Genomic DNA, 18,322 nt, shown 5'->3' on the forward strand with positions numbered 1-18,322 from the left:
ATTATCGCTGTTGCTTGATTAGAAATAATGCGATGATGTTTTGTGTGACTGTGCAGGTGGTGACGCATCTCAGCATGATCAGATAATCCAGATATTCATAGCTCCTCCAGTCCTGTGCCGCGGTGTCATCATCATATCAGGAGGAGTGAGATTAGGACTCGGAGGAGCTCGGGGCGGATCCATTCATGAGTCTCAGAAACACAAGATCCAGCATTAATGACCGTTTACATCTCATGCTCAACAACTCATCTCTGCACAGTATTATACAAATGATTTATATTCATATAATATAGTTATTTTTTACTGACATTGTTACTTGATACTTATTTTATTAAAATAAGTATCAAGTAACAATTTAAGTAAAAAAAATAAATAAAAAATAAATAAATAAATAAATATATATATATATATATATATATATATATATATATATATATATATATATATATATATATATATATATAACTGATTAAAATAAATAAAATAATATGTACATAGAATTTAATATATAGAATTATATATATATATATAATACAATTATATATAATAAGTAATGCTACTTATTTATGATAGAACTCTATAATAAATAAATAAATAAAAATATGGTGTAAATATATATTTAAATATAATCATTTGTATGTATAATAAAAAAATGCATAGCAAATAAATAAACATAGTGTGTGTGTGTGTGTGTGTGTGTGTGTGTGTGTGTGTGTGTGTGTGTGTGTGTGTGTGTGTGTGTGTGTGTGTGTGTGTGTGTGTGTGTGTGTGTGTGTGTGTGTGTGTGTGTGTGTGTGTGTGTGTGTGTATATATATATATAGTAATTAGAAATTTGTAAATAGAGATAAATACAAATAAATTAATGAATAAATAAAATGTATCACAAAAAAAAATCATAAAAGTGTACAAATAAACTGAAATATAATTAATGATAATAATTTATAATTATAATATAATTTTAAATATATTTTTTAAACGTATATTATAATTATAATATTAAAAATAAAATGAAGATAAAGATAAAAAATGAATAAATGAAGGAAGGAATAAATAAAATGTATCACAAATAAATAAATAAAAATATACTCAAAATATTCACTTATTAATGATATATATATATATATATATATATATATATATATATATATATATATATATATATATATATATATATATATATATATATATATATATCATTAATAAGTGTATATTTTGTGTATATTTTTATTTATTTATTAAATAAAAAAAATAAAGTGTTTAAGTTATGTATAAAATTGTGCAGATGATGTAGATCTGTGGGCTGGATTGAGCAGAAAGGTCAGGGGTGACGGAGCGTGTCCTGAATGCGTTCCCGCTTTATAAGCTCGAGGCGTTTGGCTTAGAAAAACACGACGACGAGGAATTCACCGAGACACAATAGAGTGAGGCGCACTTCATCAGGACAAGAGATGACGGAGTCGAATAACCGTCCGCTGGGACGCAGAGATGTCCACAGATAGACCGAACACGCGCCTGCGACCTGTTCCTCGATTAGCAGCTCCACAACAAACATTCCCATTCCCATTCCCGCTGGATGCCCCGTGAGTGTCAACAGACTAACCGGAGACGGACGGATAATTGTGTCCCTGCATTTGCATGAAAAAGAAATACAAGGACGTCTAGAATTACCATTCATTGATGTGTCACTCCAGTGATTTATGAATGCAGTCTGCACAGCTGCGGTGTGCGTCTGGCTGATGTTTTATTGCGGTAAGCATGTCGCTGTGCTGCACTTTGTGTGTGGTTTTAATAAGATGAAGGTGAGGCTGTGGTTAACCGGCCCGTAGGGACACGAGACACTTCCACAGCAGATCGATGGAGAAAGAGGAGCCAGATTATGAGCACACGGCAACAACTACAGTCATGTGTTAGAAGGTATTTTTCCCATTTTGTAATTATATGTGGTGTGTGTTCACCAAACACTTTCTTACTGCACTTTTATACTAATGAGACTACATACCAATGATTCAGACACAGATATAATGTTTCTCTAGTGTGTGCAGGACGCGGTAGGTCATTTCTGTACGTGAGGAGAGCAAAATCAAGTAAACTGTGACATACCATACACAAAAATGATTCATATAGTGACTACCATTAAAATTTGGGAGCAAAATGATTGCGACTCTTTGACCTGAGCATGTTTGTCTGAAGTGTTTTATTTATCTGCTCATGTGACCTTTGACACCACAGACTGAACACAATGAAGCATTGCTTGGTCATTGGTTGACCTAAATTGATTGTATCTTTAAATTGAACAGCTGATTGGTTGATTGTAATCCATTACATCCCTTTCTATCAAAGTTATCTGACATTATCAAGATGAATTTGTTCTGACAGTTGTCATGTGTTAGTACCATTTTCTAATCTATAGCGAATAAACTGTGATAGTGTGAGAAATTTTTGAAGGTGTCTGAATATATTTTGGTTTGACTAAGTTTAAAACCGGAATAAATGAAGCCTAACTACTGACTAGATGTATAGATATACAAGTTTGGAATAATTAGGATTTTAAAATCCACATTTTGCTGCAAATCCTCATATTATAATGATTTCTGAAGGATCATGTGACATTGAAAAGTAATGATGCTGAAAATTCAGCTTTGCGTCGCAAGAATAAATTCTGTTTTAAAAGATATTCAAATAGTAAGCAACTTTTTTAAATTGTAATAATATTTCACAATTTTGCAGTTTTTACTGTTTTTTGATCAAATAAATACAGGCTTGTTGAGCAAAAAAGAGACTTTCAAAAATCCTGATTATTCAAAATCTTTGAGAGTAGTGCAGATATTATTGGGGTTTGCCAACAAAAATTGTGACTCGTGTTCATTTTTTAAAAAAAAATTGAGATTTATACATCATATGAAATCATGGATAGATGGTTTGTTAGGATATGACAATATTTGACCAGGATACAACTATCTGAAAATCTGAGGGTGCAAAAAAATCTAAATATATTGAGTAAATGGCCTTTAAAGTTGTTCTTAGCAATACATATTACTACTAATAAAACATTTCTGATATATTTACGGTAGGATATTTACAAAATATCTTTTGTGGAACATGATCTTTACTTAATATCCTAATGATTTTTGGCATAAAAGAAAAAGGCCGTGGCGATTTGCACTGTGAAAATAGTGATATATTCCCTTTACTCATGTTAAAGTTGCAGTTCTTTGCAATGTGTAAATAATAATTAGATGCTATTTATATTTTATTTTGACACTTTATCGCTCCTCAGTATTGTTGTACATTAACAAGATGCAATAATAACATAGTGTTAATGATTATATTTATTAAAATGATTAAATGGATGCCGCCTTAATGGGACAATAAAATAAATAAATAAGCCCTTCCTACACCGACCCCTAACCTTACCCAAGAAATGCTCTTATTATTATTAAACATATCGCCCGGCACTTCATTTCCACTTTTTTAGAATATTTTCTTCATTTTATTGAAAGCAAATGCCTTTCCGATGTGATATGTGATGGGGAAATAGAGACGAGTGAGCTCGGCAAATGGCGGATTTGAACCCGGGTCGATCGTGTCAAAAGCGCGATCATTACGCTCTACTGACGACGTGAAAATATATTTGCTTTTATTTCTTTTCTTGTTCAGCCCAACCAGGGATTGTTAGGCGGAGCTAGTGTGAATAACTCTTGCCAACAAGACGCACTATTTGCACTTCACTTGCAGTCGTGGTCTAATGGGTAGAGAGACTCCTAACCCGTTGTTAGGCGTTGTTAATGCTAACCCAAAGTGTGTGTGTGTGTGTGTGTGTGTGTGTTCAGTATGTGTGCACTTGGATGGGTTAAAAGCAGAACACAAATTCCAAGTATGGGTCACTTCTTTTCGAAGAAAAATCGATAATTTTGACCCATACAATCAATGTTCTGTTGGCTATAGCCACAAATATACCCGTGTGACTTATGACTGGTTTTGAGCTCCACGGTCACACACACCTTTCCATTATCTTTGTAGTTTTATTTGGTGACACAAAACACGAACATCACCGTCCCAGGAAACTGCTTTCCAGCTGAGAGTCAGATTCAGATTCAGTAAGGAGCGTTGTTCTGTTGAGCGTCTGTCCGACTGGTTTCTTACAAGACTCTGAACACACAGAACACACACACACTGGAGACTCATCCATCACAGCGCTTTCACATGCTAATGCTAATGGATGATGTGTTGGCTTCAGTCAGCACAAACTCTTGTTTATCAGCGTGTGTTTGTGGCGCATCTATTCATCCTAGCGAACGGGCTGGAATGTCTTCTTTCTCTTCTCTCGCTGTGACTTGTGTCTTGTTTTCTGCTCAGCGTGTGTTTATGTGTTTGTGTGAGACTGTGTGAGAGAGTGACTGGGTGTGTGTGTATGTGTATGTGTGTGTGTGTGTAGGGTAGGGGTAGGGTTAGTGTAAAGGGATAGTAAAGTATAAAAACCATTATTTCTATGGAGAGTCCTTAGAAAGGTGTGTGTGTGTGTGTGTGTGTGTGTGTGTGTGTGTGTGTGTGTGTGTGTGTGTGTGTGTGTGTGTGTGTGTGTGTGTGTTCAGTATGTGTGCACTTGGATGGGTTAAAAGCAGAACACAAATTCCAAGTATGGGTCACTTCTTTTCGAAGAAAAATCGATAATTTTGACCCATACAATCAATGTTCTGTTGGCTATAGCCACAAATATACCCGTGTGACTTATGACTGGTTTTGAGCTCCACGGTCACACACACCTTTCCATTATCTTTGTAGTTTTATTTGGTGACACAAAACACGAACATCACCGTCCCAGGAAACTGCTTTCCAGCTGAGAGTCAGATTCAGATTCAGTAAGGAGCGTTGTTCTGTTGAGCGTCTGTCCGACTGGTTTCTTACAAGACTCTGAACACACAGAACACACACACACTGGAGACTCATCCATCACAGCGCTTTCACATGCTAATGCTAATGGATGATGTGTTGGCTTCAGTCAGCACAAACTCTTGTTCATCAGCGTGTGTTTGTGGCGCATCTATTCATCCTAGCGAACGGGCTGGAATGTCTTCTTTCTCTTCTCTCGCTGTGACTTGTGTCTTGTTTTCTGCTCAGCGTGTGTTTATGTGTTTGTGTGAGACTGTGTGAGAGAGTGACTGGGTGTGTGTGTATGTGTATGTGTGTGTGTGTGTAGGGTAGGGGTAGGGTTAGTGTAAAGGGATAGTAAAGTATAAAAACCATTATTTCTATGGAGAGTCCTTAGAAAGGTGTGTGTGTGTGTGTGTGTGTGTGTGTGTGTGTGTGTGTGTGTGTGTGTGTGTGTGTGTGTGTGTGTGTGTGTGTGTGTGTGTGTGTGTGTGTGTGCTGGCCTAGACTCTCACAGGATTTGTAATTCAATCTCTGAAATGGCCTCTAGCTCTCCGTCAGAAGTCTTTCTCTGTCCTGCAGTCGTGATGCTCTGAGTGTGTGTGAGTGTGAGTGTGTTCTCAGTCTCATACACACATACTGTATGCATTAAAGTGTAAGCAAATTGAGCAAAAATATTATGCAAATTAAGTTGCCGTTATTTAAATATTATATAATTTGTGATATTTTTTATCCCTGGGTGTATATAACATTCACGATATATTCATTATGAATATGATATGATATTAAGCAACATTGTGAATTGTGTGTGTGTGTGTGTGTGTGTGTGTGTGTGTGTGTGTGTGTGTGTGTGTGTGTGTGTGTGTGTGTGTGTGTGTGTGTGTGTGTGTGTGTGTGTGTGTGTGAGAGAGAGAGACGTCTCTGTCTGTGCTCATGGACCGAGACTGTATTTGAATATTGTGTGGTGGAGCGTCGAGCTGCTCGCTGTGATTGATGTCACTCAGATTTCTGCCAGAAAGATGCAGCTGTATCCTATCACACACCCTCACACACACACACACACACACACACACACACACACGTTTTATCTCTCCATTCATCTCTTCAGACGGAGTGGAAACATGAGATCAGGCCGTTGCTGGATCTATTTCCAGCACACATACCAGGACCTGTTTTACTCGCTTTTTTCTCTGGGTTAGGATGTTTCTTGGACCCTGAGGTAATGGGTCAGGTGTGTGTGCGTGCGTGCGTGTGTGTGTGTGTTCAAACCATCTCCGCTCGATTACACCAGCAGCTCTCGCTAACACACTGTTTGTGTTTCCTGGAAATGTTCTTCTTGTTCCATATACTCTCCACAGTAACAGCACGATAACAAAACTTCATCTTCATCTTCATCATCCTCACAGCTGTTGGCTAGATGATCCACTGATGTCGGGAAAGATTATGTTTATCTTAAATCAATATTGCAAATTTGTGGCAAATGAATTATGCCATAATGTTCCAGGTGAACAGGTTAGTGTGTAGGTCAGTATTCCCCAGGACAAAATATACAGTTTATACATCCATACAAAAGTCATAAAACATAGAAACCCAATGTGTGTGTGTGTGTATTTGTGTGTGAGTGTGTACTTGTGTGTCAGTGAAGCAGTTGATATAGCAAGTAAACTGGGCCAGTGGAAATGCTCCTTATTGTTGAAGCCTGAACTGAACACGGTGTACAGAATAGATTTGATACAGTAAACCGGAACACTGTTGGAAAATATGAATCCTAATTTTCCTTAAATATTATCTCATACTTCAAAGGGAAAGAGAATAGAAATGGCATCAGACAAGGAAGTTATTGCAATCTGATGAAAGATTTTGAAGACGTGAAACATGCGCTGATGAATTATTCACTGCAAGATCAGGAACATGCATTTAAGAGAGCGAACAGGGTCAAACCGTCCGTCTCTGAGGGTTTACTTCCTGCAGAACTAATGTTTCTGTGTACAGATGAAAATGAACCCAAACGCTCCATTGATCTTCTGACCTCTGGTGTCTGTCTGACATCGGCTCCTATCTAATGCTCATATCTAACATCTGGCTGGAGTTTGGGGTCAGTGCAGTTTTTTCATATTTTTGAAGTCTCTTCTGCTCACCAAGTCTGCATTTATTTGATCAAAACTACAGCCAAATGTTTTAAATATTAGTCTAATGTTAAACAACTGTTCTCTCTCTCTCTCTCTCTCTCTCTCTCTCTCTCTCTCTCTCTCTCTCTCTCTCTCTCTGTTTTAAATCCAGAAGTTAGTTCTGAATGTCCCTTTTGTTTTCAAAGGGAAACAGTTTTTCATGCTTTTATGCAATGTCCTAGACTAGAGCAAATTTTTAAAGGATATTTTCAACTGTTGTAAAGAGTCTTTTTCTGAAAAAATGTTTATTCTGGGTTTTAAGTATAGTCGGAATAAGAGGTATGTCTGTCAATTGTTGAATTTTGTTTTGGGACAAGCAAAGTTGGCAATATATACCAGTAGAAAAAAGAAAATAGAGCAAAAGCCTTGCCAAAGCATCACTGAGGTTTTTTTAATGTTGGTTAAATCAAGAGTGGTGATTGATTTTAAATTTTATAAAACGATGGATGACTTGTCTACGTTTGAGATGATTTGGTGTTGTAATGGAGCATTGTGTGTTGTTTTTGAAGAGGAGTTAGTTTTTTCTTTGTAAGCCTGTTTTTTGGGAGGCTTGACTGTAATTGTATGTGTATTTTATTTTTTATTTTATTTTATTCTTATTCTTTTTTTTATTTTGTTGTAATAGCTGTGTGAATTATTGTGATTAAAGTTTTTTCAAAATTCAATTCAATTCTCTCTCTCTCTCTCTCTCTCTCTCTCTCTCTCTCTCTCTCTCTCTCTCTCTCTCTCTCTCTCTCTCTCTCTCTCTCTCGATCTCGAGCGGCTGCTTTGAGTTTCATCTTCAATGGCTGTAGTGCTGGTTTTTGCTTTACCATTTAACATCCTTCTCTCTCTCTCATCATCATCCCTCTCTCTCTCTCTCTCTCTGAGACAGATCTCCATTAGCATGATGGACGTGTAATTATCTCCTCTCCGCTGCTCTCTAACGTACCAATTAAACTCAGCGCCTTTCTCAGCTCAACAGCGAGGCTGAGACTCAGCTAAGCCGTTTCCATCCAAAAATATGATTAAGATCTGGAGAAAAAAAATCAATTTTTAATTTATTTTTGTAGTTGTATATGGTCTGTACATTACTAAAGCACAAACATTAACTAGAATATTGAAAACAATGCGGACAGATACTCAAAATGGCTACATGTTTCCTAATGTTATTAATAACAGTATCTATAGAGTTCATAATCATAAGAGAGTCCGCTTTGGATCTTAGTCAAGGCTGATGCAATATTCAATGTGACGCAAAAATATTTTAATTGCTTTAGTCACGTCTTGTTTTAATCACAATGCAAAAAAATCTTTTTACTTGTTTTCCTGGTAAATCCTTCAAAACGAGACAATTTTACTTGAGAAACATAAGATATTTAGACTTATTTTATCAATCAGCGCTGTCTGAAATCACGCTTAAATACGGCATTATTTGCTCCATTTGTAGTGGAGTCTGAAACCATAGTGGACGTTATCAAGTGCACTCATTCAATCCCATAATGCACTGCAGTAATGAGTGTACAACAGATGTACTCTCAACGGCAAGAGAAGACCGAATGCACTGAGAGAGTCACGGCAAATGAGTTCCTGTGTCTGACCAGAAGATGGCAATAAATCTTCTGAGAGAAGTCTTTGGTGATAAAGATACTCCAGCGAAAAAATACTGTGCAAAAGCGACAGCCCTTCCAGCACATTCAGTGTCTGAATTCACTCACTCATTTCCATTCATTCCCTCAAGTGAACTATATTAGTGGAGTAATGTAGGGAATAGTGAGCAGGGGATGATTTTGAACACAGTCCATGAGTCTTAATGCCTTAAAGAAGTCATATTATGCCCTTTTCACGAGATGCAATACAAATCTCAGTGTCTCCAGAAGTTTCAGCTCAAAATACCTCCCAGTTCATTTATTATACTTTTTGATTTTTGAGTGGAAGGAAAGTTATGCTGTTTTTGTGCATGTGTCTTTAAATGCAAATGAGGTGCTACTCCCCGCCCCTTTTTCAGAAGAGGGTGGAGCCTGTACAGCTCCTAAAACATCTGTTTGGTTTTGATTATCATCTCGCAGTCATTTATATCTGTGATCATAAACAGCAGGGAAAGGAATTGCATGTACATATTAGATCTGTGTATTAATATACAGAGCACCTACTGCTGTATCTGCAGTTAATATGAATCAAACAGAAAATCAATCACACACTGCTCTTGACTTCAGTAGCTTTAATAAGAACACATTTCTTACTTGAATGCTCTGGCGAGGAGACAAACATGGCACTGTGTACAGCTCACTGATGGGCGGAGCTATGCTAACAAGGTGGAGTCTGTCATCTGTTGTGGGCGGGGCCTACTCATATGTGACGTCACACTGCAAACGGCTTGTTTTGAGACTCTGCTTATGATTTATGGGGATTAAAAAGGGGAGTGTGTGTATTTTTACCGTTGTAGGGTGGTTGCGTACACACATTGCTGACTAATTTATCTTTAAACACTATGTAAAAGTACATTTTTTATAATATGTCGCCTTTAAGGATTGTTTGATTTTAACTTGGAAAGCAAGACATCTACTCATTCAGCAAAGGAGATTATCCTTCACTTGTTTTCATTTGTGTCCAATTCAATTGCCATCAAATGTCCATAAACTTTAATAAACACATAAACATTGAGGTATTATTCTACTAAAAACTTTCCACATGCCACACTCTTAAAATGAAGTGTGTGTGTGTGTGTGTGTGTGTGTGTGTGTGTGTGTGTGTGTGTGTGTGTGTGTGTGTGTGTGTGTGTGTGTGTGTGTGCGTGTGTGTGTCACTCTCAGTTCAGCGCTTTGAAGTCTCAGTCTCTCTATAATTCATGACTGGAGAATCAAACACAATCCCACTGATTTCGTCCTCCTTCACAATCCATAACCAGGTCATTTGTAACGTTTGAAGCTCATTTTTTGGATTAAGATATTATAATACTGTATATGCCGTTGTTGTTTTGGCAGCTTTTATTTCGTCTTGTGATTTTCAGATGGTTTGTGTCTGAGACTTTCAGAACTGTTGATTGTAGTTTTATTATCGCATGAAGGCATGAAAATATTATATAACATCATCATTTTCCGTAAAGCTGCTTTAAAACGATGTGCGTTGTGAAAAACACTATAATAACTACATTTATCTTTATTTGACTTGAACTAAATGTTTGGGTGTTTTGAGTGGTTGCCAGGGTGATGCTATGTGGTTGCTAGGGTATTCTGGTTGGTTGCTGGGTTTCTAAGCTAGAAGATGCATAATTGGGTACTGAGAGGATAATGACATAGGATTGTGTGTGTGTGCGTGTGTGTGCGTGTGTGCGTGTGTGTGCGTGTGTGTGTGTGTGTGTGTGTGTGTGTGTGCGTGTGTGTGCAGGTACAATGTGGATTAATGGTGGTTTGATCCCTAGAGAGGAAGGAATTGCAGCAAAGCCTTAGCATCCTCACACTAATGATCTCTCTCTCTCTCTCTCTCTCTCTCTCTCTCTCTCTCTCTCTCTCTCTCTCTCTCTCTCTCTCTCTCTCTCTCTCTCTCTCTCTCATACACCAGAATTGAGTCTGTTTGGAGGGGAGGGGCTAAAACTAAGGGAATGATGACATCATCTGAAAAGGAAAGTCGTTTCAGAAGCAAAGCAAGTTATTTTTGTAATGGATGATCATAAGCGCACACATTTTTCTTCTGTAATTAATTACACATACACATCATTCACAGTAAGACCAAGAGCGTGTTTGAGAATTTTTATTTCATGTAGACTCGGTGAGCGTTTCTGAACCAACGCAGATTTATTTTCTCTATATGGGTCAGCTGGATTAATTTTCTGACTCGGGTCTTGCCGTAATGTGAGATTAGCCTGCTAGCGTATTGGGTGTTAGTCTCAGGAAAAAGCAGACGGGACCCTACAGGACGGACCGCTCTTCACTGCTCCTCACACACATTAAAGGTGCACTATGTAGTATTTTTGCAGTCAAATATCTAAAAACCACCAGGCCAGTGTTATATATTTTGTTCAGTTGAGTTCTTACGATACCCCAAATGTTTCCAACTATTTGTAAATTGTGAGAAAATTGCTATTTTAACCAATGAACCGGGACGTGTGAGGGAGTAGCCTGTCCATTTCGTCATATCTGCGTTATTCTCGGTTTCCGGTTTTATTCTGCAAAAAACGCTTTACTCTTAGCAGTGTGAATATGTCACAGCAGCCGTTGAGCGAACGCACGGAGTAACGTCATAACATCATTTTAAACACACTCAAATGTGTCTAATATGATCAACAGAGCTGCGTTACCTCATACTCATGACCGGAATAGAGGAAATGGCGCCGGCGACTGTGTCCTGTCATAATAAAAGTCCCGCTGCTCGTGTGGCATGTGTTGTTCATCTCATTAACAATCGCTCCAGCGGCCGTGCTCAGCTCCTCAACACTCGCTCCTGCTCTGCTTTACACTACAGTAACGTTAATAACCGCATCCATTAACATGATTTCTGCCCGAGTCCTATTTTCCACCGGCTGTGAGGTGAAGACCACACGTCCCAAGATTCTGCACTCAAACTTGGCGTCATCAAACTACGCATCTTTTGAATAGGCGGATGGAAAAGTTACACAGTGCAGCTTTAAGTTCTGCGTCACTGGACTAGAACCGTCTCTGAGCCGCACACTCGATGCTCTCATTGATCTCAGCTTGTAGAATATGCATTATTATTAGTTATTATTATATCACGGCCAGTTTGTATACTTGACTCTGATGGACTACAGTGCATTACTTTATACATACTGCTACTGTTGAATTACTTTTGAATAGCTTTTTTACGGTTCGACAGTTTGTGGTCAGTAAGACATACGTTTTGATTGATTTAAGAAATGCATGTGTTAAGCAAGAATGCATTCAATTTATCAAAAGTGACATATATTCCCCAATATGACAACAATAGTATAATGTTATGCTATTTCAAATAAAGGCTATTCTTTTGAACTTTTCATCAGCAAATCCTGGAAAATAAAATGTATATTTCCACAAACTGATAATAATCATAAATGTTTCTTGAGCATTAAATCATCATGTTAGAATGATTTCTGAAGGATCGTGTGACACTGATGACTGTAATAATTGTGAATATTTCACAATTTTACTGTATTTTCATGCTGTACAATACATGCAGCCTTAGGAAGCATGAAGATACTTTTTTTAATTAATTTTTGTTCATTTTTATTGGATAACTAGTTAAAAAAATGGTATTTTTATTTGTATATTTCGTTTCAGTTTATTTTATCGATAAAGCACAAAAAAAAAAGTTGACCAGAGTGCTGTACAATAATAAAATGATTGCTAATAACAGAAAACAACATCAACACAGACAAGACAGATTATATGTTAATTATAACTGATGATGTAATCACAGTATGATCCAAACACACAAACCTATCAGACATATTTCGTGTTTTAAAACCAAGTCTGGCATTACATTGAAATGAATATTTGGGAAAGATTGCCCTCTGCTGGTATTTACAGGTACTGAAATGAAAAGAAGCCTGTCATTTTAATGTGATTGTTACACACACACACACTCACAATCATTGTAATGCTTTATTTTACAGTCCCTTTTACACATATTTCACATGTAGTCACTATTGATAGTTTTTAGTCATGTGACTGGAGTGCAAAAGAGCCACAAAACTGCAGCACAAGCCAATTTTCCATCTTAAAAACTAAAATATGGGAACAAGATGCACGTTTTGGGCACTTGTGATCCATATACAGCGCCTGATGCAGTATTTCAGGCACTAAAAAAAGGCAGACATTCTAAAACGCATTTAGTGTGGCTTGAACCAATACGGATTACATTAAAAACATCATTAAAATGGTTTTCAATGGAAAAATGCTTAATGAGAAACCGTCTGTTGTCTGCATCATCAATAAGGTGTTTTTTGAATTTTGTCTTTTAATATCACTGTCTTACTAGTACACTACAAATCTGGTAAAAATGACTGGCAAGGCAATGGATGTGGATTGTTTTGCCCTCCAGGTGGCGTTCCTGTAACGGTGTAACGTCACATGAAAACTGTGAATATTAAAAACTGTCAATTATGCATAGTTACATGCAACCCTAAACCAAACCTTAACCCTAATTGAATAGTAAGTACATTCATGTAGTTAATTACTATTACTTAGTACTTGATTGTATAATTACACTGTAACAAGGAGACGTTAAACTAGTGTAACCAAAATAGTAAAGTTAGTAAACTTCACAAATAATTACAAAGAAAAGCTGAAATAGTATTTTCTTGTAAACATAATCCAATAATCATGAGGTCAGCAGTTTCCTAATGTCTTTTTATGTTTCTGTTAATTATGCTGAGTATTTTTACTTTCCAAGTAATTTTGTTTTTCAAGTATATGTACTTTATCAGTGTTCTTCTCTTGAAAACATAACCATTCTGAACCATACTTTTTACAGCAATACATTTCATATTGAGGTAACACTTGACTTTATTTTAGGGTTCAGTTATTAACTATTAACTAGTTGCTTATTAGCATGCATATTACTAGGATATTGGCTGTTTATTAGTACTTATAAAGCACATATTAATGCCTTATTCTTCATGACCTTATTACCCTACATCCCTTCTTACCCAATACCTAAACCTAAATGCTACAAAAACTAGCGTACTATTAATAAGCATAAATGAAGAGTTTATTGAGGCTAAAGTCGTAGTTAATAGTGAATATGTGTTCCCCATACTAAAGTGTTACCCATATTGAATATTATTTAATATTTAATTACATAACATTTTTTAGTACTGTATACTTTTACTCAAGTAAAACTTGAGTACAAGAAGAAAGTGATTTTTTTTGTGTAATTAAGTATTAAAGGTAAGAAAACAACAACTTTTATTTATGAAATGTAGTGCAGTAACAAGTATGACATTATATATTATGCTTTGGAATATAGTGAAAAAAGTTTTCTAAAGAAAAACACTGATAAAGTATATTCTTAGAAATGTACTTCACTGGGGCGGTACCCTAAGATACAAAAGTTAAAAAAAAGGTACATATTTGTACCTTACTCACCTCTAAATGATACATATCAGTACACTAAGTGTATTAGTACACTCTAAAAAATGCTGGGTTAAAAACAACCGAAGTTGGGTTGAAAATGCACCAACCCAACAATTGGGTTGTTTTAACCCAATGGTTGAGTTGTTCTTACCCAGCAATTGGGTTGTCTTAAGCAACATTTAACCCAACCACTGGGTTAAAACAACTCAACCATTGGGTTAAAACAACTCAATTGTTGGGTTAGTGCATTTTCAACCCAACTTGGGTTGTTTTTAACCCAGCATTTTTTAGAGTGTACCTTTTCGTTTTTTTTTACCTTAGGGTAACTTGAGTAAAAGTATACAGTACCACATTTATGTTATTAAGTATTTTCTGACAGTAGAAAGTAAACATACTCCACTACTGTCCGCCTCTGGAGTTTTGATATCATCTACACGTCTAACGCTCTCTCGTTTCCTCTTCTAGGTATTGGAAAAAATGTAATATGTGACCGGACGGCGACGCCGCTGGACGCCTTCCGCATGATGTCTGCGGCCCAATATTACCCGAAGCTGCTGAGCATCATGGGTAACGTGCTGCGCTTCCTCCCGGCTTTCGTGCGCATGAAGGAGCTTATAGAGGAGGGTTACGTGGGCGAGCTTTTGGTGTGCGAGGCGCAGGTTCACGGAGGAAGCCTCCTGGGGAAGAAGTACAACTGGAGCTGCGACGACCTGATGGGGGGCGGCGGACTGCATTCGGTGGGCAGCTATATCATCGATTTACTCACGTTTCTGACCGGCCAGCGGGCGGCAAAGGTGCACGGTTTCCTCAAGACATTCGTCAAGCAGACCGACCACATCCGAGGAATCCGGCAGATCACCAGCGACGACTTTTGCACTTTCCAAATGGTGCTGGAAGGAGGCGCATGCTGCACCGTCACGCTCAACTTCAACGTCCCCGGAGAGTTTCGGCAGGAGGTTGTGCTCGTGGGAACTTCGGGAAGGTTGAGGGTTTGCGGGACGGACCTGTACGGGCAGAAGAACGACGGCGAATGCGGTCAGGAGCTTCTTCTCAAGGACAAAACCCAGATTGAGAACGCGTCCCTTCCTGACAAGGCTTTCCGGGACATCCCGTCTCCGTACCTCACCGGCACTATCTGCATGGTTCAAGCCGTACGGCAGGCGTTTCAGGACCAAGACGACCGGCGCACATGGGACGGGCGGCCGCTCACGATGGCCGCGACTTTCGAGGACTGTTTGTATGCACTTTGCGTTGTAGACACGATCAAGAAGTCCAATCAGTGTGGAGAGTGGCAGAACATCGTCGTGATGACGGAAGAGCCGGAGGTCAGTCCTGCGTATCTGATCAGCGAGGCCATGCGACGCAGCCGGATGTCGCTGTACTGCTAACGACGCTCGCGCGCGGATGCAGAAATGGATTATCATCCCAAAAATCGGCGCTTGCTGGAGTTACGAGTCAAGGCTCTGTTCACAGCAGGATGAATGTTTGATGTAAAGATTCACATGTGACTGTTTCGACCAATGCATAGTTTTTCTTTTGCGAACAGCAGCTCTGCATATCAATCATCTTTATTTATATCGCTCTTTTACAATGACGATTGTTTCAAAGCAGCTTCACAGAGTTAAACAGGACAATATTGCAACTAAATTTGATGTGGCTGTACAGTCGTTCTGGAGAAAACAGTGATGTTATCAGCTTATATTAATGTCTCATATAGTGTCAATGAGGGCAGATCAGATATATATATACAGTACATTTAGTAATTCATTTTATTTGGATATTTAGTTCAAATTCATATCAAATTCATTAAAGATTTGAGATCAAATGCACGATCCTAAAACTTCAATGTGTTCAATTCTAACGAATCAAATTGCTGACAATTTGCATGGTTGCAGTTGGACAAAGATTGACTTGTTGTCCTAAATGAAGTATAATCGCTTGCTGGAGTTACGAGTTAAAGTCTGCTCTCAGCAAGACGAATATTTAGTGCAAACATTTGATGTGATAAACATCTGTTAGTGTATCCGGTCAGATCGACACAAACATTTGCATGCCGTCAATGCAACTATTTTCTACGGAGCACCTAAAGAGACATAAAGAGGAAGAGAAAAGTGATAGGAGGGAAAGTTCTACGTCAGTTTTTTTGCGTTCCTTTACAAATTTTTGCTTTCCATCTGAGAAATGTTGGGTTTATAATAATATTAATAATAATTAATAATTTGTTCGATTTATATAGTGCTTTTCAAGGCACTCAGAGCGCTTTTACATTGAATGGGGTTTACCCGGAAAATGTTGGCATTCCCCTCAAAATCGTTGTGTTCTCTTGCAAAATGTTGGTGTTCCCCCAGGAAATTGTTTGTCTGCCAAATTTGGGCATTCCCATAAAAAATGTAGTTTGCTTGCAAAATGTTGCCGTTCTTCCAAGGATCTTTCCGTTTGTTTGCAAAATGTTAGCGTTCCCCTAAAAAAATTGGGTTTTTTTGCAAAATGTTGTTCTCCCAAGAATCTTTCCGTTCATTTGAAAATGCTGCCGTTCCCTTAAAAATGTAGTTTGCTTCAAAATGTTGCCGTTCCGACAGGAAATGGTTTGTTTGCTAAATGTTACTGTTCCCCTAAAACTTTTTGTTAATTTGCCAAATCTTGCCAAATGTTAATTTGCCAAATGTTGAAATTACTTTTGCATAGTGATTACATATTCAAAATAAGTACCTACTCAAACAGAGCATTCTTCAGGTGCCAGAAAGTTCAAAATATTCCAAACAGAAGTGAGCATCCCTCTGTCCTGCTCACTCTGAAGGGCAGGACATGACCATACATGATTAACGTTCTTCCTTTAAGTAATGATTGCATGTTCCCTTCGCTAACGGACTCGTGGAAGGGGCTTCCGTGAAGAGATCAAGGGTGCAAAAACACAGTTTGGCAGTCTGAGTCTGCTTCTCTAACGCCGCCACCTGCTGTCAGAGAGGGAGTCTGCAGTCAGTTTTTTATGCATTGGTCTGAGCAGAGAAATTGCGTGTGAAAATCATTTGAACATTCGTGTTGGTGTGAACAGGCCTTCAGAGAGGCTGGATTCTGGGAATACTGGAATACTTGAGCACATGCAACTGGAGGAAACGTGTTTGTGCCTCTTTAACGTTCAGCTCGACTGGGACTTTTAGTGTTCAAACGCTGGTCAAGTATGCAATAAAAATCTGCTGTCAGAGGAAAAACAAACAGGGCCACGCTTTGCTGAAATGCCTTTGTTCCTGCGGCGTGTTTGTAGATCGAGGATAGTGCAAAAAAAGCTTTTCAGGCTGACTTGGGTCTGAAGGTACCGATGTTTTTTAACATTGTTTATTCGTGTGTGTGTGTGCAACCCAGACAAGGTCATCCGGCATCTGTCAGCACGTGTTTGCATGCTAGCGTGAGTGTGTTTAATGTGCACATGGACTCAAACAATGACTGCAAATGCATGAAATCTCCACTGACGGCGCAAACGGCAGGATTCACTGCGTATTACGAGCTAGATCTGGACAAAACACAAAGAATGTGAGACGTTTCAGACGTGATATTTATAATCCCAATGTGTGTGTGTGTGTGGTATCTTGATCATTATTGCTGTAAGTCTGAAAGATTTTGAATTGTAAACCAGTTTTAGCCGGATCTCAACTGGCGTCACATCCACCATCAGTGGTTCTCAGCTGGATTCATATTTTATATGCAGTGACCAACCATAAATCTCTGAAATAATATTATAAAATATCAGTCAAGGTTTCTTTAGCTCACCAATGCGGCGTTAAAAATCAGCAAAATCAATAATATTGTGAAAAAAATGACATTTTAAAATATCAGTTTTCTAATGAATAGTAAAATGTACTTTATTCTTGTGGTCAAAGCCTCATTTTCGGCATCATTACGCCAGTCTTCAGTGATCCTCCACAAATCATGTGGATGTTAAGAATTAATTTATAATAAATTAATATTATCATGAACTGTTTAGACTCAAATATATGCAAAGTTATATTAACGTGTTAGACGGCATAGGAAAACAATTTGCCATAAATAATAGCCGAAATATACACAAACCTGTATCTAATATCATCTGGATCCCTATTTTCTGTCCAGTTTGATTCTTTTCTACCAAATGACTAACTTTTGCTGAACTAGTGCAGTTTGATTAGGCAAAATGATGCATTTCTCCTTCCTTTAAAACATCCGTTCGACTGTATTTGTATTATTATTATTTTCCGCTCTTCAGA

General features: G+C 37.9%; 1 protein-coding gene across 1 annotated transcript in view; it reads left to right on the top strand.

Annotated features, from left to right (window-relative positions):
* Positions 1-17,944, top strand: part of gfod1 (glucose-fructose oxidoreductase domain containing 1) — a 35,156-nt gene extending 17,212 nt beyond the window's left edge. Inside the window, exon 2 of the mRNA XM_067434293.1 lies at positions 14,550-17,944. Coding sequence (XP_067290394.1) covers positions 14,550-15,472 — 923 coding nt within the window. The 3' untranslated portion in view covers positions 15,473-17,944. The remainder of the gene's footprint in view (positions 1-14,549) is intronic.
* Positions 17,945-18,322: the final 378 nt, after the last annotated feature.

This window comes from Pseudorasbora parva, chromosome 24 (genome assembly GCF_024679245.1).
Source record: "Pseudorasbora parva isolate DD20220531a chromosome 24, ASM2467924v1, whole genome shotgun sequence".
Classification (NCBI taxonomy): Eukaryota; Metazoa; Chordata; class Actinopteri; order Cypriniformes; family Gobionidae; genus Pseudorasbora; species Pseudorasbora parva.